This window comes from Anabrus simplex, chromosome 6 (assembly GCF_040414725.1).
Source record: "Anabrus simplex isolate iqAnaSimp1 chromosome 6, ASM4041472v1, whole genome shotgun sequence".
Lineage (NCBI taxonomy): Eukaryota > Metazoa > Arthropoda > Insecta > Orthoptera > Tettigoniidae > Anabrus > Anabrus simplex.
In genome coordinates, this window is record NC_090270.1 from 245,315,269 (window position 1) to 245,339,010 (window position 23,742).

The following is a 23,742-nucleotide window of genomic DNA, read 5'->3' on the forward strand; positions in this document are numbered from 1 at the left end:
TAACCACCACACAACAAAGGCGAACACTTTTCCCATCACTGTGCCAGAAATAGAAGTCGCAATGCGTTAAGTGAGCTGGTCATAAACCTGCACCACTTAATCTGTCCCTGAAAACATTCCGCATTGCATTCATTGAATTGCGAGCGCTTTGCGCTGCAGTCCCGTCATAATGAAAATATCTGAACGACCTTTCCTGTTCCCTCAGTTGAGGAGATACTCGTTCAGTATTAATTCTGTGTAGGTCAGAACTAATGGTGTCATTAAAATAATACACTTACTGACAGAGCAAATGCAACACCAAGAAGGAGTGGTTCGAAAGGGATGAAAGTTGGGGAAAAAATAGAGACGGCACGGACGAATAATTGATGTTTATTTCAAACCGATATGCAGGTTACACAATGCGCACGGCATCGACTCAGTAGGATGTAGGACCACAGCGAGCGGCGATGCACGCAGAAACACGTCGAGGTACAGAGTCAATAAGAGTGCGGATGGTGTCCTGAGGGATGGTTCTCCATTCTCTGTCAACCATTTGCCACAGTTGGTCGTCCGTACGAGGCTGGGGCAGAGTTTGCAAACGGCGTCCAATGAGATCCCACACGTGTTCGATTGGTGAGAGATCCGGAGAGTACGCTGGCCACGGAAGCATCTGTACACCTCGTAGAGCCTGTTGGGAGATGCGAGCAGTGTGTGGGCGGGCATTATCCTGCTGAAACAGAGCATTGGGCAGCCCCTGAAGGTACGGGAGTGCCACCAGCCGCAGCACATGCTGCACGTAGCGGTGGGCATTTAACGTGCCTTGAATACGCACTAGAGGTGACGTGGAATCATACGCAATAGCGCCCCAAACCATGATGCCGCGTTGTCTAGCGGTAGGGCGCTCCACAGTTACTGCCGGGTTTGACCTTTCTCCACGCCGACGCCACACTCGTCTGCGGTGACTATCACTGACAGAACAGAAGCGTGACTCATCGGAGAACACGACGTTCCGCCATTCCCTCATCCAAGTCGCTCTAGCCCGGCACCATGCCAGGCGTGCACGTCTATGCTGTGGAGTCAATGGTAGTCTTCTGAGCGGACGCCGGGAGTGCAGGCCTCCTTCAACCAATCGACGGGAAATTGTTCTGGTCGATATTGGAACAGCCAGGGTGTCTTGCACATGCTGAAGAATGGCGGTTGACGTGGCGTGCGGGGCTGCCACCGCTTGGCGGTGGATGCGCCGATCCTCGCGTGCTGACGTCACTCGGGCTGCGCCTGGACCCCTCGCACGTGCCACAAGTCCCTGCGCCAACCATCTTCGCCACAGGCGCTGCACCGTGGACACATCCCTATGGGTATCGGCTGCGATTTGACGAAGCGACCAACCTGCCCTTCTCAGCCCGATCACCATACCCCTCGTAAAGTCGTCTGTCTGCTGGAAATGCCTCCGTTGACGGCGGCCTGGCATTCTTAGCTATACACGTGTCCTGTGGCATACGACAACACGTTCTACAATGACGGTCGGCTGAGAAATCACGGTACGAAGTGGGCCATTCGCCAACGCCGTGTCCCATTTATCGTTCGCTACGTGCGCAGCACAGCGGCGCATTTCACATCATGAGCATACCTCAGTGACGTCAGTCTACCCTGCAATTGGCATAAAGTTCTGACCACTCCTTCTTGATGTTGCATTTGCTATGTCAGTCAGTGTATTACCCTACAATTCGTTTAGCAGAATCAGCGCACCGAACTCACATTTTAAGGTCATGAAGTGACGTTTCAAGAATTATTCTTGGATTCTCACGTGACAAATACGGTTTATTTGAAAACTTACACACCCACGTAAATAAATCAGAAACCAGCACTAATTCACGATTCAATTAACCACTATTGGTAGGTTGAAGAAATCAATTGCAATAACATTTTGTTCATGGTTTACATGGATCATCTGCAGAAAGGTATAAACTAGCAGGTAGGGATTCAGTTAGGTGAAAACGTAGTAAACTGTTTGGTTCATTCGGACGATTTGGTAGATTGCGTTGAAATCCTGCAGTCTAATATCTTGGAATTTGAGAATAGTTGCAGTGAGTATGATATGAAGATTAGCCTTTTCAAGACCAACGTAATATCAATAGGTAAAAAACCTAAGAGAATTGCTTGTTAGGTTGGGAACACAAAGCTGGGATAGGTAAATCTTTTCAAGTATTTAGGACGTGTATTCTCCCAGCATGGTAGTATAGTAAGTGAAAATGTATCTAGTTGTAGCAAAGCCAATGCAGTGAGCTCGCAGGACGAAACTATCCTTATATTGGCTCGTTTTCAGATCAGTTTTGCTTTACGGGAGTGAAATTTTTGTGGAGTCAGGATATTTTATTCATAAATTAGAAGTAACAGGCATGAAGGTAGTGAGAATGTTCGTTGCTAAAAACAGGTGGGAACAATGTCAGGAAGGTACTCGGAATGAGGAGATAAAAGCTAAGTTAGGAATTAAGTAGACTGTTGTTGCAGTACGTACAATCCGCCTTCGGTGGTGAGGTCAAGTGAGGCGAATGGAAGAGGATAGGTTACCTAGGAGAATAATGAACTCGGTCGTGGAGGGTAAGAGAAGTACGGTGTTTAATTCAGTTTCAAATGATTTATAAGATGTATAGAGATAAACAAGGCCACAGAGATAGTTACAAATAAAGGTTTGTGGCGGAGTTTAGTAAAATCACAGAAGTTGCACACTGGACGCTGAAAGGCATAACAGTCTTTATTGAAGACTAGCGAATGTACCCGCTATTCGCACGGGATTTGACAGTCGATTTCACGGTTCCTTTATGAATTTATGCGAAGTTACATGTCTGTATTCAAACGTTTAATTCGGCATCTTACACTGATATTCTTCTACGAAAGCACGTGGCGGTAACGTAAAGTACGATAAAGCTGAACAAAGTGGAGATAGAATGGGCTAGAGCACAGAGTTTATGATACGGTACAGCTCCTGGTCCGAAGTTGTCCGTAATTCTTCCTACTTCTCGGTTGCATATTGTTGTTCATCTGAAACTGGGAGTGGCACTGTGGCTAAAGGCTCATGAAACCAATCGTTGATGATAACCAGCTCTTTAGGTAAACATAAGGTGTTTAACCCATCTTGACCGGGCGAGTTGGCCGTGCGCGTAGAGGCGCGCGGCTGTGAGCTTGCATCCGGGAGATAGTAGGTTCGAATCCCACTATCGGCAGCCTTGAAAATGTTTTTCCGTGGTTTCCCATTTTCACACCAGGCAAATGCTGGGGCTGTACCTAAATTAAGGCCATGGCCGCTTCCTTCCAACTCCTAGGCCTTTCCTATCCCATCGTCGCCATAAGACCTATCTGTGTCGGCGCGACGTAAAGCCCCTAGCAAAAAAATAACCCATCTTGAAATGGCATGACAGCCTGTAAAACTGCCTTGTTATCCTCCCATCGAGAAGGTGCACATACAACAGATGTGTGTAGACCGTTGGATTTGAACACAGGGCTACGAGCTACACAACACACGATGTCTATTCCTAGGTTTGACTCCAGAGACAGTCCAGTAAGTTACACATCATATGAAGTGAACATCTAAACAGCTCAACAATATTCAACAGTATTCAACAGCAGGCGATACTCACAACAGCAAACATTAACACAGGTCCATTTACTGAAGCACTCACGATAGGGGCTTTCCTCGCTGACTTATGGCGATCCTCAGTCCACAGAAATAACAAACACTGTTTTCTGGTAGTACACAGTCTTCCATTCCACACGTCACCCGCAGTCCAGCTACTCGCTTGACACTCCGACACACCAACAACAGCTCCTCGTTCAGGGGACACTAGCGACAGTCAACACCTCTGTCACCAACAGTCCAGTCAACGAACCCCAAAACACCGAATCTCACACTGACTCCACCACATAGTCCAACACTGACTCCACCACGGCGCCCAACACTCACTGACTGTTCGCGGCTAGCCTCCCTTTTCATAGCTCGAGTGATGTGAACTAGAATATTCGCGATGTGTCCATAGACAGAATATACTCATTGTATCTCCAAGAAATCCAGCCGATGAGAACAATACACGGAAATGCGAGCCATGCACTTCAGGCCGGCTGAGTCTCCGGTCAACTGACTCAATGGTTCCTTGCAAGGAGTACCGAAAGGGGCTAACACAGGCCTGACACGTAATACTATGTTTGAAGAATTGTATCGATCCAACTCCCTGCATATTACTGGACAACACCTCTATTAACACCGGTGGTACGCGTATAGCTTGTTGGTAAGCGCCTATTTAGATAGATAGATAGATAGATAGATAGATAGATAGATAGATAGATAGATAGATAGATAGATAGATAGATAGATAGATAGATAGAGTATCAACGTAGCAACAGCCAGAGGAGTCCGCTGTGAGATTGGGGCGAAACTTCGGTTATTTTGAGACTGAAAACTGCCTGAATACTTTTTGTTAATAGGCCATTCTACTCAGTGAAATTAAATTACGACTTCTTACTGGGAACTTTATTTTTGATTTTGAATTACTTTGTTTACAGGCAGTTTGACAGACGTCGTAATGGTACTCCTAAATGCCATCTACTTCAAAGGATTGTGGGTGAACTCTTTCGACAAAGACTCAACGAGAGACGGAGTGTTTCATCTTACCTCAACGTCCACTAAGAACGTACCAATGATGCACATCACAGCTAGTCTCATGCACGCAGATCTACATGAACATGATTTGCAGATCTTGAAGTTACCATACCAGGTTTGTAGTTGATCTTCTAGCTACTGTATTAGTAAATTATGAACTTGTGCGTATAGGAAATAATGAATTTTAAATTGAATGAGATTTTACATGACAGATATGGTCTTGAAATTGCAGATGTCGTTGGGTAATTTATACATAACCTGTCACAGGATGACATTTCCTCTCACATCCGAACTTTATGTGTGGATAAGTATTTGTTTCGAAGGGAGCAGTAAATGAATTTATTTGCTTTCGTAGAGTATCTAATAGGTTATGCAAGAAAATATTCACCTTTACTAGCAAAGCAAGCAAAGCCATACATGAACAGGCTATGAAAGCCCATCGAGGAGGGGAATGTAAGGGTTTCCGCAAATACATTCAAATCTTAAAATATTTAATTTAAAAAAACCGATTGTAGGTCTAGTGACCATACTGATGCAGATACTGTAGTTTCAGGGTTTGAACAAAAAAAAAAGAAGTGCATCGAAATATACTGTACGAAACTAGCGTAGCACTCCCATTTCACATGATCAATCCATTTGTGTACCGAGAAAGTGGCCACGTGGTTTGGGTCAGGTAGCATTCGGAAGATAGTGGGTTCGAGCTCCACCGTCGGCAGCTTTGAAGATGGTTTTCCGAGGTCCACCATTTTCACACCAGGCAAATGCTGAGGCCGTACCTTAATTAAAGCCACGGCCGATTCTTCCCACTCCTAGTCCTATACTAACCCATCGTCATCAGAAGACCTAATTGTATCGATGTGACGTAAAGCCAATTGTAAAAAAGTAAAAAAATTAAAAAATGTTTACACGAGGGGCGTTGTTAGCTCAGTTGGCTTAGCTGCTGGCTTTTCAGCCGGAGGGCTGAGGTTCAAATCTCAGTCGATCCTGTGTTGACATTTTCGTCTAACAATTTGCATGGCTTCAGGGAAGGTATCCAGTTTGAAAACCTTGGTCAAGCTAAACTAGCTCCAGAGACTCCAGAAATAACTGGGATAAGCTGAAGAAAGTTTAATTAATTCGTTTAAACATAAAACATACATGCCTGATCAGAAATCAAATATTATAAATCAGTCCATTTGACCTAGAATTCAATCACCACCAATCACCACTGACCTGCATTTAAGATAGTCACCCAAGTGGCAGTCTCCCTATCAGATATTTTCCTAAGTAATTTCAAAGAATTTGAAAATTATTGAACATCTCCCTTGGTGAATTATTCCAATCACTAACACCTCTTCCTATAAACGAATATTTGTTCCAATTTATCCCCTTGAATTCCAACTGTATTTTCATATTGTGATCTTTCCTACTTTTAAAAATACCAGTCTAGCTTATTCGTCTACTAATGTCAATCCTGACCATCTCTCCATTGACGGCTCGGAATATAGCAGTTAATCGAGCAGCTCGTCCCTTTTCTGCCAATTCTTTCCAGCCTAAATTTTGCAGCATTTTCGTAATGCTTCTCTTTTGTCGGATATCACCCACAAAAAATCGAGCTGCTTGTCTGTGAATATTTCCACTTCTCGAATCAAGTAATCCTGATGAGGGTCCCATACAATGGGACCATGTCATTATATGGCCTCTCCCTTATATCTTTACTACAATGCCTAAATGCCGCCATTATCATATGAAGAGGTCCGTAACTTTAATTTACAACAATCCCGTTTATGTGATGACCCCAGTGAAGATCTTTTCTTATATTGACATGTACGTACTTACAGTGATCCCCATGAAGAACTACTACTTCATCAACGCATTAATTAAAACTGGCTGACTTTTCTTCTTTGTGAAACTCCCAACCTGACTATTAATGTCGTTTATCATCAAGCCATTGTCTGCTGTCCATCTCACAACATTGTCCAGTCTTTTTTCAGTCTGTCAGAATCTTGTAAGATATTTATTACTCTATATATTATAACATCATCCGCAAAAAACCTTACCTCTTGTTCCAGTTCTATACTCATTTATATATAAGCTCTACATAAGAAAGCATAAAAATCCAATAATAATAATAATACATTGAGGAATGCTCCTCTTAGGCCAATGATTAGACTACAGGATAAAATAATGCTTCACATACTTTAATTCTCTGAATTTCATTTTCTGGAAATATAGCCATCCATTCTGTCACCCTTTTGTCTAGTCCAATTGCACTTATTTTTGTCAGTAGTCTCCCAGTAGCTACCCTTTTACACACATAAGATACATAAATCGCGATACAGTCCATTTGACCTTCTAAATCAAATATTAGGTAGGTCTACATATTGCAGGAATCCTTCAAGTTGAGCTTCAGTAGTTTATGCCTTATACCAAAGGTCTATTATTATTATTATTATTATTATTATTATTATTATTATTATTATTATTATTATTATTATTATTATTATTATTATTATTTCTTCGTTTCGGCCAACTAGGGACCACGTCAGTTCAACTGTATCCTTTTTCGAGCTTTAACTCCTGCACTCGTCTCCGATGTTCTTCTTTTCTCTCTTGGGTCAACGCCTTCCCTGCCTTCAGCTTCGGCTTTTCCTGGAAACCTTTGTGTGTACGTAGTTTTTCCTTAAACAGAACACGCTCCTGGATATCTTTAGGAGAAATTTCCATTTCTCGTAGATATTTCTCAACTTCTGTCAACCATGCCCCTTTGGTTTTCTTACCTTGAAAGTACATTAATCTAAATGCTGAGCAAGTTTTGAGACTTCAGCGAGCACAAAACGCATGCATACGATATGCCTTCCAACTACAACACGACGCTCATGTCACACCATATTTCAAAACATTGGGATGGCTACGCATAAATGAACGAAGGAATTTTCACTGAATGACACTTGTTTACCAAGTGCTATCGACGTACACTCCTACTTACCTCTCTTCTAATTTTCGTTTCCTTTCCTCATTCCACGAAATTAGTACCCGTTCTGGTTCCCTACATGAAATTCCACTAAGTCGAACGAATTCCTACAATCATTCCTTTTTAGTTACTGCATCGAGACTCTGGAATACACTCCCAATGGACATTTGGCACCTTACTTCCTCTCATAAATTCAAATCTGCCTGTCGAAAGTTTTTCCTGGGAATATAAAACTGAGTTGTGTGAATCATTGTGTGTTTGTTGTGTGAATGGGTTTTCTTTATTATCATTAGTATTAGTATTAGTATTAGTATTAGTATTAGTATTAGTATTACAGTCGAACCTGCCCTAACTGACACTCTTAATCAGCGGACACCTCCCTACACGGACAATTTACCTCGGAACAGATTTTATTTTACAGAAGACAAGTGTTAAATTGGCCTTATTTAAGCGGACACCTCAAACTCCGGACAGCGGACATCGCCATTTGTCCCGTCCACTTGAGTTAAGCGGACACTTTACACGTTGCAGGACAATTTATTACGCCGGACCACATGTAGTCTTTTCTTTTAAAACCATTCTTCAAACGTAAGGAAATCCCTTTTGAATGTTTGTACTATTTCGAGTGCAAGGGGAGAGAAGGTACATCGGAATGCAGTTCTACCTGGTGGTGTGTAGGCCTATTTCGAGAATTCTAATTACCCAGAAATGCTGCCAGAGACTGTTGACTCACAAGTTATCTGGGGATTTTCTTCCCTTCTTGCATCATTCTGTTCATAACTCGGATTGTCGCTGATAAGATCGAGCTCAGGTAGTCAACTTGAGAAGGAAAGGACAGTACAGGCGCTAATTAGTGAGACAGAAATACCGTAGCATTTCAGTTGTCTGTTAAACATGATTAACAATGGATTACTTCACGAAGCTGTAATGTTTGTAAATGATGTAAAATCACTTATAACAACTCTCTATGAAATACTAACACAGAAATGACTTAGAATAATAAAAATAAAGATATGTATGCTTATATTTAAGGTTCGATTATTTTTACAAACTTGTTTTAGCGGACACCTCTCGTAACGGACATTTTTCCTCTGAACCGACAGTGTCAGAGAAAGGAGGTTCGATTGTAGTATTAGTATTAGTATTAGTAATAGTATTAGTATTAGTATTAGTATTAGTATTAGTATTAGTATTAGTATTGTCACACTAATTGCCATACTGATATGTAGGCCTAACTTAGTATTATAATTATATGTCCGTAGTATTATGTCCTTTTAGAACTTCTCTGTCTTACTTTCATGTTTACATTTTAAAATTTTTGTTTATAGTGGTTAAGTGTAAGAGAGGGCCGTGAACCCTAACTTCGCCACAAATGTAAGTCAGGAATAAATAAAATAAATAAATAAATGAATAAATAAATAAATAAATAATAAATAAATAAATAAATAAATAAATAAATAAATAAATAAATAAATATCCGTTTAGAAATCCTGCCTGGGCTCATTCGAATCACGTGGCTATAAAATGCAATCCTTCTTTTTCGAATTGTGTCACTTATCTTCTCCATGTGCTTGTATAATTCGTGGTTGTGACTCTTTCTGTACTCACTGTTTTCTTTGATCGAACCCAGGATTTTTCTCAAAATCTTCCTTTCTTTAGCCTCTAGTTTCTTTTTTTTTCATTAGACCTTTCTTGTTCATTGTAAGAGTCTCTGCTGCATTATTTACATGGCGTGCCTTGGGCTATGACCATGTCTTATAACGTACATACAGTTTAACAATGTATTACACGTATTACACACACACACACGCACTATAATACTAAACTGTACTCATTGTTATAAAAAACATTAAAAGAAATAATGTTTTCCCACAGCTTACATACAACATATGTCAAGCTGACTGGCCTGTAATGATCGGCTTCTGTTTATCAACCTTTTCTTTATACACATGGGCTACTATAGCAACTCTCCACTCATTTGGTATAGTTCCTTCATGGTCACAGTAATCATATAAGTAATTCTCATATGGTTGTAGAATTATATATTCATTCCAAAGCACTCCACTGAACAAAATTTTCAAAAAGGTTTCCAAATGACATTGATAAGATTATCCATTCGATTGTAAAATAAAATGAAATATATGATGCAGCAAGTTTGTCGTGCGGTAAAGGGCGCGCAGCTGAGAGCTTGCATTCGGGTGATAGTGGGTTTGTTCCCCGCTGACTGCCCTGAAGATGGCTTTCTGTGGTTTCCCACTTTCATACCAGGCAAATGCTGGGACTGTACCTAAATTAAGGCCATTGCCGCTTCCTTCCTACTCCTTGCCCTTTCCTATCCCATCCTTGCTATAAGACCTATCTGTGTCGCTGCAACGTAAAACAAGCTGTAAAAAATATAAATTATATGTTAGGATTACCTCACGATTGTCTAAACGATCTGCTTTATGCTCCTCGGAATCTTCGAGGACTAGGTACAATGAAAGCCGAATGGGAGGCTTGGATTCAGAATTTTAACATTTGTCAGAGTTTGCTTCCGAGAAATGACGAAAAATCTTCCCAATTTTAAAGACACAGAAGATGGAAAGCAAGATACTCTCTAACAACTGGACTTCCTCGTGAACGAGGAACATCATTCCTGATCTTGCCGGTGTTTGATGAACTTCCTCAGAGATCTTTTGAGAGTTGGTATCATCTGCCATATAGAGTTATAGGACGAGAAACACACAAAGATGATCCCAGCGCTACTTCTTGGATGAGTATCAGGAAGGGACTTGCACCTTCCGAGTGGCCTAACGCAATACAGCAATACAGTATCAGTAAGAACAGTTCCAGAACGGTTGTCACTCATCACATATCATCCAATATCGCTATCTAGGTGATGAAGAAGCGGAGACTCTCGGAAATGTGGTGGGTCGCTGCCGACAAGGGGAGTTACAAAGAAATAACCAACATCACAAGGTACATTAGACATTGCTACTGCTCTGCAGAAAGTTCAATGTTAAGGGTACGAAGAAGTTCACTGCAAAGTGGAAGATGGTTTAAATAAGGGTCCTGACACTGAGGCCATCAATCGCAAGAAGAAGGAATGTCTTCTGTTGGATCCCAAAGTAGGCCTACACTTTGAGAACAAGACACAGTAGGTATCAATTGTGGTCGAGGAGAAGAAACCTGCTTGGTGTTCAAGTGTTCCTCACTTAAGTTAGAGCTATAGTCAAATTGGATACACATGGGAAGTGAAGGGCATTCTCATTTGAGCCACTTTTAGGCTGAGGGCAAGAGCTCCCTCCTTCCTCAAGAAGCTGAGGGTACCCTCAAGGATCTTCAACGTACACCCCATATGGTTCTGGGAGATTCTATATCTACTTTATTAACACATTTGCATTTTTTTAGTTGTGTTTCAGTTTGTAATGTTTTCTCTTGATTGGTAATGTTCTTTTTAATGTTTTGGTTCTTTATCATTATTTACTTCTTTACTTTTCGATGGAAATATGTATTTGAATTGTCATTCGGGTTCATATGGTAATCCACAAGTGCGGTCGAACGTCTCTATTTGAGATACCTTATAACATAATATTTTAAGTAAGCAGGGACGGAGTTGTAAAATTCCCATATTTTTCTCTTTTCCCATAATTCCACAACCACATCCATTTTTCTCTCGTCCGTGGAAAATTTCCTTTTAGCAACACTGAGGCGTCGTATCCATGGTATGTGATGGGCTACAACGTGCTAGGCCGTTATAACTCGTCAATAATACCATTTCACTGACTATTGTTAGCTGAGATGAGCTCTTTCTCCTCTGGCACCAATCACTTCCGCTGGTTAACAGTACTGCTACAACTGAATAAATACCCACTCGTCAAGGAAGGATAAAATAGCTAGTATGTACCTAGGTATATGTTTCTAAGGTGAATGTACAACACGAAAGTGCGCTGTATTAGGCGTTGATTTAAAACATGTATTTTAGTTACGTTTTATTTTTATTTTCTCAGGGAGGGAAGCACAGCATGCTGATTCTTCTACCAAATAATATAGATGGTCTTCAGCAACTGGAATCCAACATCAACAACCTGGACTTCTCCCTCATCCGGAATAGTCTGTGGGAAAAGAAGGTGGACGTGACTCTTCCCCGGTTTAAGATCTTAAGTTCTATCGACCTTAACCCACCACTTCAGCAAGTAAGTATTTCTTCTGGATTTTGAGCATTTTTATAAATTTTCCACTTACTTTCTTTCCTTCTTTCTTTATTTCTTTCTTCCTTAGTTCTCTCAGGGATTCATAATTCACGTGACACGAGCGTTCGGAGCCCTTCTTACATCCGGAATGGTTTCGTCTTCATGTATTTATTGAAACACATGAATTTCTCTTCTTTAACGACTATACTCTAAAATGTTAATGTAACTGCAATGATTTTCAGTCTGTCGAACACTCATTAACTTATAACACCGAAAACACTACAACATACCTGTAAAAAGCACTGCTAAAGAATGATTTCATTCTTGAATGAACATTATCAGTTTCTGTTAAAATCATACATTAAAAAAATATATTTTTACAATAAATTGAACGCTGGTCTAAGAGGCTCTGAGAAGATTGGTAGAAAAATTCTGCGCAAAATAATGGGTTCAAAAATTGTAAATGGACAATATAGGTTAAGGGAACGTGAAGAACTCTTTCGGGAAAATGAATGACTGATGAAGACTATTAGGAAAGGAAGACTGAAATTTTATCGACACCACTTCAGAACGGATGGAAAGCGATCGACTAAACAAGTCTTGCAAGTACCTGACAGTAGACCTAAAGTTTCTGACAGTTGGTTCCAGGAAGTGAGGAGGGACTTCAACAAGGCGAGAGGATATCTCAGATCGAGCACAGTACCGATTAAAAATCAACACCTTCAAGGACTTCGATGAAAAACAAAAGCAGAAGTGTGGTTGGGCGACGGCTTACTACACTACCGGCTTTATATTCTTCCAGGAACAAAATATTCAGGGGGTAGCTTGCCCTGGGAAAATGGGGGTATCGTACGCCAATGCTGTTGCCAAGCATTGAAGATGATGAAGTCTCGCTCTTAACTCACATGCAACATTTTTGTGACACGTAAACTTGGGATGGTAGCATATGATGATCCATAAATAACGGGAGGGATACCTACAGTAGTTCAGATTCTTGTCTCCGTATTTTATTTTCTGCTAGTTCTCTTTTTCTTGCGAAGAAACTCATTCTCAGTTCACTACTAAATTGCACTGGTCGACACTAAAACTTATAGCTGACTGAGTTCTCAATAACCATTATTATAGTATATGGTAATATATCGGCTAGATTGAGCTGAGTAAAATGTATCCTTTTAAGAGGGGGCGTCGAATCGGATGCAGGACAAAATACGAGGCGTTCAGAATAGAAGCGGTGCAAGTCTCTGGACTGTTTTTGTAATGTTAAGAGTTATGGAAATGAAAACCTCAGAATATATTTTTAAAACCTAAATTTGGTTTATTTGCAAAGAGAAAATAGTACTTCACTCGTTCCATGTAAATTTCAATACACAGAATAAACACTTAAAATTATAATAATATTTTAAATAGAAATTAAAGACTTACTTCAGTTGTCTACTAAAATTATTACTAAATATTCAGCACATAATATATGCAATATGCAATTTGTTTGAAGTATGTAGCTGACAAAATGCATCTTAAAACTACATCATTCCAGGTTTCCATTCGCAGTTCTTGTACGGATCACATATCTTTACACGTTTACATATAGAACACATTGTCTTTGGTATCAACTTCTTTTTGAGCAAGTTGTGATTGATGAGTATTTGAAATGCAAGGAAGATTGTTGAAGAAAGTATGGTTGATTGGAGGAATAAAAGGCAGGAAATACAACATATCCTCCTGTTTTGCATCAGTAACTACACGGCGCAGCATATGGAGACGATCATATTCTGGTAGCTCTAGTGCTGATATTCATTTAACTTTCTTTGTCAAATTGAGTTGATGAAACTGTATATTATGATTGTATATGATCTTATATTTGAGTGAAAATTCACATCAATCTTCATACCTCAACCATCGCACTTGTAACCGATTGATATTGTGACCATCAGCGGTTTTTCTTCTCTTCACTATGGTTACTTCGAATTTCTTGGTGGATAAGAAGCCAGTTTGCCTCATTTGAACTGTTTTAAAGTGACTCTTTTCTCTTGGATCCTTTCACACTTATCACCCAGTCATCTGGCAAATAAATATGTGTTACCTTTCAACTCTTTGCTTCTATCAGTCCAAAGTCTGCATCATTGGGTATGTTCTTTCAGTTGCTTCACGAGGCGAGATGGAAGATTCTGCGATCCTCTTCCCCATTCTGTTTCGTTCCACATGTACATAAAATCATTATTCTCGTTAAATTATTGAATTACAAAGTTGAACACATACAGATTTCTCTTGTAGTACGCTACCGATATGGACAGGTTTGGAAATGAGTGTGCCTTCTGTAGATCAAACGTCAGTACATCAACATTCATCTGAAAAATTAGTTGCATCTAATTTTAAATTCCCCCTGGCCAGAGGAGCCCTTATTAAGTGCACTTATCTTTTCTGCTTCAGGGACATATGTTTAGCTTCATTCCGTTCTATTGAACTCTATGTTAACGTCATCACAGGAACAGCAAGTGTCTTTTGATAGAAGCTTGAAATTGAGATTAAATTTGGTCGCGAAAACATTCTAATATAATTTCTCTTTCACTGGTGTTTTCTATTCTACTTTACATTCCTGCATGTACATATTGTACATTTTTCAGAAAGACAAATCTGGATTTAAATGAATTTTTTAGGATTTTTGTTTCTGGTGTAATGACTCTGATACACTGAAAATGATTTAATATTATTAATAACATCAGTTTTAACTTACATTAATTTTCTTCCGAACAGTCTTCTCTGTTCATAGTAATGATTAGCTGGTGTTATAGCAACAGAACATAATAAACAGCATGGAGTGTGGACGTGCTTCACTTGTATTCTGAAATAATAAACAGCTGCTTCAGTGGTCATGTAAAGTGCTGCCACCTGCAGATAAACAGCTCAACTATGGACTTCGTTCACTAGTCCTCTGAAAAAAGCCTCATACAGGAGAGTATAACACACCTCCATTCTAAAAAAACAATTTTTGGACTTACACCACTTGTATTCTGAGTGCCTCATATGCAGTTTGTGATATGGATTTAATTTCTGTAAGTTTGGTTTCAGATTAAGATAATGTAGCCACACGGATTGGTAATATACTCTGAAGTGAGGTCATTGTCGGTAGCAATACCAGAGATGGATTTTCTTCATGCTTTAAATCTGCTTATAATTTTAATATATTTCCGTCTCTATAGGTGATAGTGGGGGGGGGGGGGTAGCATCAGTCGGGTGATCTCTCCTCTGCCTGCGCCACTGCCGTATGGTTACAGCCTCATAAATATTTCTTGTACACGTTTACGCAGGGTGGCCGATAAACTCTTGATCAAACCGAGCTCAGGAGAACGCCTGGTATAAAAGGATGCTAACATATACATTTTTAGATTACTCTGCGTTAAGGCCAACGGCCGTAGCCGTGTTAAAACACCGGATCCCGTGAGATCTCCGAAGTTAAGCAACAGTGGGCGTGGTCAAGATTTGGATGGGTTGCCACGCGCTGTTGGTGGGGGTAAGGGAATGGAGGAGCGGAAAGGAACTGGCCACCCTACCGTACGTAAACTCCGGCTCAGGCACACCTCTGCGGAGGTTCGGATCTGCCTTCGGGCAGAATACACCCTTACCTTACTCTACGTTAAGAGTAGTTTGAAAACAAATAATGAACTTGTCAACATTACATAGTACCTAAACGTGGAGGTGTTGTGAGAAGTCCTGAGAAAGCTGAAGAGTGCGTTTTCTCTGCTACACAGAGTGTACAAGCAAGGCAAGCAGAATCACTGCTTGTCTGAACACCTACAAGGGCAGTCCGTACCGCAGGCTATGTCTTCAAAACTATAGTCGTAATACTGAAAGATACGCCCTGACAGTTCTTAGAGGGAGGTCCGTTTACTGTCTTCCTGGGTGGGGAGCAGGGAGTAGGGGGTGCGGTTGCCATGGAGACGTGGGTGGACTCACTGAGGTTGCCATGGAGATAAGCTTACTAGCCGGCTCGTGTTGCTTGGAGTTACCAACCCTCTCACTTCTAAGTTAAGTAGGCCTACAACAGAACACAGCGGTCTGAACAAACAAGGAAGTGAGCCGAAATCGAGGGGAAGGAAAAGGTAATGCAGGAATGTGGCGACACCGTGAAATGGCATGCGCAATGCTCCTCCCTCAGCCCTAACTGTCAAAACGTTTCTTTTAATATTAAGGGTATACACGTTTGGATTTTGAAACAAAGTGTATTAAGTTTCCTTTTCAGGGAAGTTTCACGCACCTTCACTTTGTCCTACCTTTTACCGGTCGACTCGTATGGGCTAACATAAATTCGTTTTTTTTTTAAATTTATATGTCTCAGTCTTGGCTTTAGTGGCTGCTCATGGTCTATTCGAAAGTGTGTGCAACATTTCTCTTTTTGATACTCATGTTATCTCTTCCTCTCTCTGTTTTACACATGAACGGAGTAGCCAGTTACCCTTTCAGCAGCCGCTGGCACTCCACATCTAACTGTCTAAATAACAATGCGATGAATTAAGTCCATCCTACGGTCCATTTTTTCTGATAAATTTATCTCTTACTGGAAACAAGAAAGACAAGCACGTGGGCAAGTAGCGGGATGGCAAAGGCTCCGCGTTGTGAGGCACATTCCACTCAATTGGCCTGCTCTAGCAAGTGGCAGATTTGCACCAGACTGGCGGTGAGTAACTGGGGTCTCCAAGAAGTGCTTGCACCCTGTCGTTAGCCAGTGGTGTTGAAAGTTCTTCGGACTGTGTAGAGGTTTCCTACACCACACACTGCAACTCGTGAAATAACCTATCGCAATTCATAGGCTTGTCTTCAAATGTCCTTTACAACACTGCTTAGGCTCCTCCTCCCAGCTAGCAATTTTAGTTCTACAAAATCATAGGACCGCTCGGAGGAGCCCGATACTGCGATTCTGCCAGAGTAACAGTGGGGAGAGCACACACAAATTGAAAATATACTTTACATGATCCGAAACTTGTACGTTATTTACTTTAAAATAAATACCATACACGTCGACAAATTCGGTTGTGAATTTGTGAGTATGCGAATAGCCAGGAGCCGCCACTGCTTGGTTTTGACTTGTTTTTGTTAACATTGTCCTAATTCAGGCATGTCTTCGGCGACGATGGGATAGGGAAGGAAGCGGCTATGGCCTTAATTAAGGTATAGTTTCGTCATTTGGTGGCGTGAAAATGAGAACCATGGAAGACCGTCTCCAGAGCTGCCAACGTTCTGAGAAATTCAAGCTCACACTTATGTAGCCTATAATACGCAGTCAAATCACTCGAAATTTGACAATATGAAATTCACTGAAGTATGAGCGAGTCCATTCTCTATCCAACCGATCCCATTCAGAATTATTTATTCTTATTCACTCACTCTCTTGAATATTCTAGGACGCTTGAACGAGTTCGTTGTTCTAATATTGTTCCACGATGTGAGCAAATATTTTTTCCTCAGTTTGGTGGAACGATGTGCTCGTTGTTTAAATTTCTGCTTGCGTTTTTATATTGACAAAGAAGTGGAACAAGGTCACCAAAATGTGTATAGGTAAGGTCCTAAGCTGGTTATGTAAGCTGTTGGAAGAAGATGAGTCGGTCACGCAGAGGCGATCGGACGACAACCTTTATATGCAGCAGTTCTGACAGTTACCCAAATGATAATCTCGTTGTCACTAATGCTACACAATACTGCAAAGAGTAGGAAGCTCAAGACAAACAAACTTAAATCCATACACACATGCCAACCTTGTTTGAAAAATATTATTAATTTTTATCTTCCTTTAAAGTGACTGTAACAACAAATTTCACATTTTAATAATCTAATTTTAAAGTCAATACAGTTTATTTCTGGAAATGTGCATTCGTGTTATTATTTCATGTAGTGTAATCCCAAGTAATCATATATTGTGGAGTTTCGACTGCAATTTCCAACGTGTAATTCGGTATGTTGTCAAATTTGTGAGTTTATTACCCCAGACGGAGGGAAATAAGTAGTTATGCTTTACTGACGTGTCATATAGTTTAGCGAATGGCGTCCAATAATATATAAATGCGTGTTTAATTCGTAATTGTCAATGCTATATCAATGTGAATAAGCTTTCATTCAGTGTTAATTAATACTAATCAACTTTATTTTTATGAGATTGTAGTCTCAGAGGCACAAGGGAGTGGCTAAAATTTTTACTTGCTGATATTTCAAAAACAGCTAGCTGTATGTGTAAATGTTTCAAACACAATTTACAACATTTCATTTCAAGCCAGCCTGTTTGGACAGAGTAATCATTACTGGCCCATCCACGGTGAAATGTGATGGTGCCGAAAAATTATTGTTAATAATGGTGGTTGTAGTCGTGCATCAATTGTCCTCCTCTTCGACAAGTTGGAATAATAATTGTAATAATGGCGTTAGGCCTCTGGAGAGGCAGGTTGCAAGTCTTCCCAATAAACACCCATGGGCGATCCAAGCGTCTATGAGGATGGCGGTTCTATCGAATGTTGAAGACGGCACAAACACCCAGTCCTGTAACCAGAGGAACAACGGAGGTTAAAATCCCCGATCTGGTCGGGAAAGGAACCTAGGATCCCTTGGATCAGAGACCAACATGTTAACAAATTGCCCACGGAACCACACGACAATTTGGTCATCCTTAGGAATTTTAGACCAGATATTAAACTGTCGTCATTTGTGCATGTTCTGCCATCCAATTTCTTGGGGATGTGTCGTGATATATTTCGTTTCTCTTTTATTTAGTCGGAACCCATATTGCACCCGACGATCATTCTATCCGTGGGATTTTGCGTTGGTTTTCAAGGGTGTCTCCAACGTTTACCGTGATGTCAACAACATGAGAGAGATCCAGGGCAGGTTTTCTGTAACGGTAGATGTCGTTGAGAGGAACGGCAGACATGATAGGTCTGAGCCCTGATTGATGCTATCTGTGATCACGAAGGCTCTGCAGCTGCCGTGTGAAGTAGCTGCACTCAACCGAAAAAGTACTCATGACACGCGATTTAATTCCTTCTCGAGATTCAGGAAAAGAGATGTAGCAATTTGTTCCTTTCACGGTGGGTCTCGACAAGCAGCCTTACAGAATGGACTCCATCGGTTGCATTGTAGTTTTCCACAAGTCAAGCTTGACTGTTGGTCATTTTGATGATCAGGCAAATATATTTTTTCTAAAATACACTGGATGATCCTGTTTGTATAAATTCGAATACTGTAGCAGTTAGCACTCCCGGTGCTTTGAAGATGTACAGTGATGTCAATTAGATGGCGTCTTCAAACTATTGATTACACTGATTGTACATGTAATTGTTAATGATGTTAAATTTAATATGTTTCAGCTTGGAATGGGCATACTTTTCAATGGTGGAGGAAACTTCTCTGGTTTAACTGATACCGCAGTAACCGTCAGCAAAGCTATTCAAAAGGCCTTTATAGAAGTTAATGAAGAAGGAACTGAAGCCGCTGCAGTGACAGGTAATTACCTTTCTTTGTCTTTGCTTCATTGAAAATGTACATTTCTAGAGCTTCTTACCTGATGTTCACATTCTGAAATACATACAATATCACTTTCTAGAGTTCTAAACGTAGCATAATAACCAGCTGTTGCAGTAGTTTTTTTAAATCTTATGCTAGAGTTGGCAGGTGTAATTTGTCCAGAAATGTGGTCCTTAAGTCTGTGCTATTTCTGGTCTAACGTCCATTTCAATGGACAAAATAATAACCGTATTCTGAATTATAGTCCACCTCTGTGGTGTAGTGCTTAGTGTGGTTAGTTGCCACCCCCGGAGGTCCGAGTTCGATTCCCAGTTCTGCCAGGAATTTGAGTAGTGATACAAGGAATGGAACGAGGTCCACTCAGACTGGCGAGGTCAAATGAGTAGTGGGGGTTCGATTCCCACCTCAGCCATCCTCGAAGTGCTTTTATGTAGGTTCCCACTTCTCCTGCAAGTAAATGCTACGATGGTGCATAACTGGGGCTACGGCCGCTTCCTTTCCTCTTCCTTCTCCATCCCTTCCATTCTTCCCATTCCCTACAAGGCCCCTGTTCATCACTGCAGGCGAAGCAGCGTGGGCGAGCTACTGCTCCTCCTTCCCAGTTGTATCCCTGACCCAAAGTCTCACGCTCCAGGACACTGGTAGAGGTGGAATTGCTCGCTGAGTCCGAGCGAAAACCAAACCTGGAAGTTAAAAGGATAATGAAATTAATGAAATGAAATTATGAATTATACTTAGCGATTGTCGGAAATATATTGCTTATCCCTTTCACAACAGGAAGAACACACACACACATCAGTCATTAACAAACCCCTAGAAGGGCTGAGTACCCATAAAAGTAATCCTATCGGTGTAAATTGATGAGGATGATGATGATGATGATGATGATTGTTGTTTAAAGGGGCCTAACATCGAAGGTCATCGGCCCTCGTTGTAAATTACACCTCGGTCTGTTACATTCAGGTTGTAACTTCTACTAGGAATAGCAGTGGGCATTTTCACAGCTCCAACATGAGCACTATTAAAAGCCTACAGTAGGATTAGAGAATGTTATTAGCCAGACATTTTAAAACAAATTTGGGCCTGTACGGGTACATTGCTGGTGCGAGTACAGAGAGAGAGAGTTTTTAACTCAACGATTTTAAGATTTTTATAAAGAGAAATGTCAAAAAGTATATCACCTTTACAAGTGCATCTGATCTGGGGCACTGTCTTCTGTTCAGATCATTCCACAGCCCGAGTAAGAAATGCGTATTGTACTATGTAATCAAAGGTGTACCAAGTATCATCTAAGGATATGCCACAGAAGAGAAAAATCTTTTAGTGAATACAATAAGAATTAATGGCCATTCCGGCTATCCTGTTTTTTCGTTTGTATTTCAATAAATGATGTATATTATTAATGTGTTCTAGAAAGGAAAGTTCATATATTCTACATGTCACTCATAACTGTTATATATGCGTCTGATCAGAAGTAATTAAACCCTTCGCAGCCACTAATGTGCACCTTCTTCATTAATTATTCCTTCAGTCTGAACAGCTTACAGAACTGTGCAAATCTGACTGCTATTGTACCTCTAAGTCCAACCGTAAGGCCCTAACTTCTTAACTGATAGTTTTGTTCTCAGTATGGAATGTGTCGTCTGTAGCCGTCACACGTTTCTTCATGAATATCCACTGGTTGGGTTTCATAAGCTTCTGTTTCTAATGGTAGTATCAATTATGAAACCATGAGTTGGAATGATGGAATGATTAACAAATCTATCCACTTATATATCCATTGAATATAAGTCCATGTACTTTGCTTGACGATCTACCAAGGCATCAGTAATCATGGTTCGAACACTGCGATAACAGGTATTCGTAAAGACTTCACCATCTTTGCAGACATTCAAGGTAACTGTTTCTGCCTTACAATGGCTGGAAAAGGCGACATTGGTATCCGTGTTGAAACAGGCCTGAAATTATCTGGACTGGATGGATGTTAGCAGTTATTTTGAGTGAATTTCTCCGTTCACTGCTTGACAACAAGTCAGGATTCTGTATCTTATCACAATTGTCTTCTCTTTGTTGTATTTCAGCAGTATTGATTGCGCCTGGTTCATCATTTAATCCTCTGGGAACATTTTTCACTGCTGATCATCCGTTCATGTACATGATCGTAGACGAGGAACTTGGCAGTATATTGTTCATGGGAAGAGTAATGGAGCCAATAAACTGAAGGTGCCCTTTTCAGACTTAATGTAAAAATCATAGTTTTTCATTACAATTTTTTGCTATTTTGCTTTACGTCGCACCGACACAGAGAGATCTTATGGCGACGATGGGACGGGAAAGACCTAGGAATGGGAAGGAAGCGGCCTTGGCCTTAATTAAGGTACATCCCAGCATCTTTCTGGTGTGAAAATGGGAAACCACAGAAAACCATCTTCAGGGCTGCCGATAGTGGGATTTGAACCCACTATCTCCCGGATGCGAGCTCACAGCTGCGCGCTCCTAACCGCACGGCCAACTTGCCTGTTTTTTTCATTATATAATGAATTCTCGGAAAGGGCACTATGTTACTGGGCACGTTTGAAAATTCTTAAGAATCCAGTATTTTATTTGAGTAAAATGTATATTTTTAATTATGTATAACTTGAGTAGAATTTATTCATGCTCTATCCCACTTTCCAGATTCCTGGGTTGCCTATCAGAAAAAAAATCCAGTACTTAACAAATATTAATTTGTTCAGGTTTTGGGTGTTCATCATGGTTTGTTGCGGTTTCTCCTCAGTACAAGTGATTCCTGAAGATGGAGATTGTTCCTCTCTGGGCCAACAATTCCATTTTATTTGCGACATCAGTCTGTAGCTAAAAAGATCACCTGAAATTCGCAAACAGGTGATGGATGGTTCCACGTGCTCCTGCCTTTAGGCCGATGACTGGGATTTCTTACAGAGTGTAATTACTCTGCTTTTGTGGAATGGTAGACACATATATTTTCCTTGTTTCTGTATCAACGTCAGAAGGCTGGCCACTGTAGTTAAAGCTGACTCTTTGGTCTGTTATATACTCTACTGAAGAATTATACAGCGAAACCCCTCGAAGTTGGACACCGGTGGTTCGTTAAAAATGTGTCCAATGTGGTGGGATATCCAATCAACAGGTTGGGTGTGTAGTATTTCAAAGTAAACTAAAAGTGCAGGAAAGGAAACACTCCGCGGTGGTGTGTACTAACACTGTGCTTATTTGAATGTATGCACTGTACACTGAATTTCATGCCTACTAAAACTGTGAAAAAGGGAAAGCACTACAGTATTGTCCTATGTTTTCTTTTTCATATTGTACTGTACAGACTCACCATGTGCAGCTTAGCGAAAAGATCATTCACAAGACCTAGGTTTAAATTTTCGATTTTTGAACGTACTCATTCTGATTCAATTTTCCGACCTAATCAAAATATTAAATCATTCTGGGTAGTTATACACAAAGACGCAACGCCCCGATTTATTAATACACTGCACAGGCTTTTGATGAGTAGGTGGCGCATTCGGAACAGCAGCTGTTTCTTCTTCTTCTGCTTCTGAAGACAATCTTTCTCCTGAAGAAATCACTTCTTTTGTAACTCACCAACGATTGTTCCAAGAACATCATCGTGGACTTCCAACAAATGATCGAAATCACTAAAGCACCAACTTCTGATAATTCACTGTGAAGGACTGCATCTCAATTCCTCAGTAAATGACATGTTATCAATTTGAGATGGTTCTTCCTCTTCAGTTGATTAGGGCACAATTTCTTCATGATGGAAATATTTTACAATTATTTCTTTAGACACGTCGAGGACCGTTACTCACCATGTAAATTCGATTACATTGTTACACTTAAACCATGACGTCATCTGCATGCGCATGTGTATATTCTTCAGGCTCATAGCACAATCTGCAGTGTGCTCTCTGCATTATCAGTCGAAAACACCGGTCAGTGTAACGGAGCTTCGATATAAGTCGAATGGTTGTGATCGATGGTTTAAATCAGGCAGAAACATTTTTGAATTATCCATGAAGGCGTAAATATGCTTTATAACCGGGTTTTCACGTGCTAATGTGCTCCCGAGAGCCCACCACCACTGAGAAATATATATATTTCCAGTGCCTTAGCACTATAATTTACTGTAGATGGAGGTTAACATTTAAATACATCACCATAATATAGAAAAATTCACACAATTTACAGAAAACTGGAGTCTGTTGAACGTATTCCAGTTATCAGTTTCTTGTTGTTGACGTTATACTCTGCTTGGATTGTCATGAACAGAAGCACCGAGATCTGATTATCTTGTCAGTGGGACTATCTTTATATATATATATATATAAAAACTCAACGTCTATCTTTCTGTCAGTCTGTCTATTGTAGTTTTTTAAGTATTAGTTTTCGTTGCACCGACACAGACATATTGTACGGTGAAGATGGGATATGACAGGGTTAGGAATGGGAAGGAA

General features: G+C 40.5%; 1 protein-coding gene across 14 annotated transcripts in view; it reads left to right on the forward strand.

The window, feature by feature from the left end:
* LOC136876392 (ipis-1) overlaps positions 1–23,742 on the forward strand; it is a 105,817-nt gene that overhangs the window by 40,096 nt on the left and 41,979 nt on the right. For 9 of the 14 annotated variants that reach the window (XM_067150310.2, XM_067150318.2, XM_067150319.2 and 6 more), the window contains exons 5-7: positions 4,534–4,745; positions 11,573–11,758; positions 19,102–19,237. In XM_067150310.2, the coding sequence (XP_067006411.2) occupies positions 4,534–4,745; positions 11,573–11,758; positions 19,102–19,237 (534 nt within the window). Of the gene's footprint in view, positions 1–4,533; positions 4,746–11,572; positions 11,759–19,101; positions 19,238–21,339; positions 21,502–23,742 lie in introns of all 14 variants that reach the window. The other 5 variants (XM_067150314.2, XM_067150315.2, XM_067150313.2 and 2 more) reach the window with 2 other exon arrangements.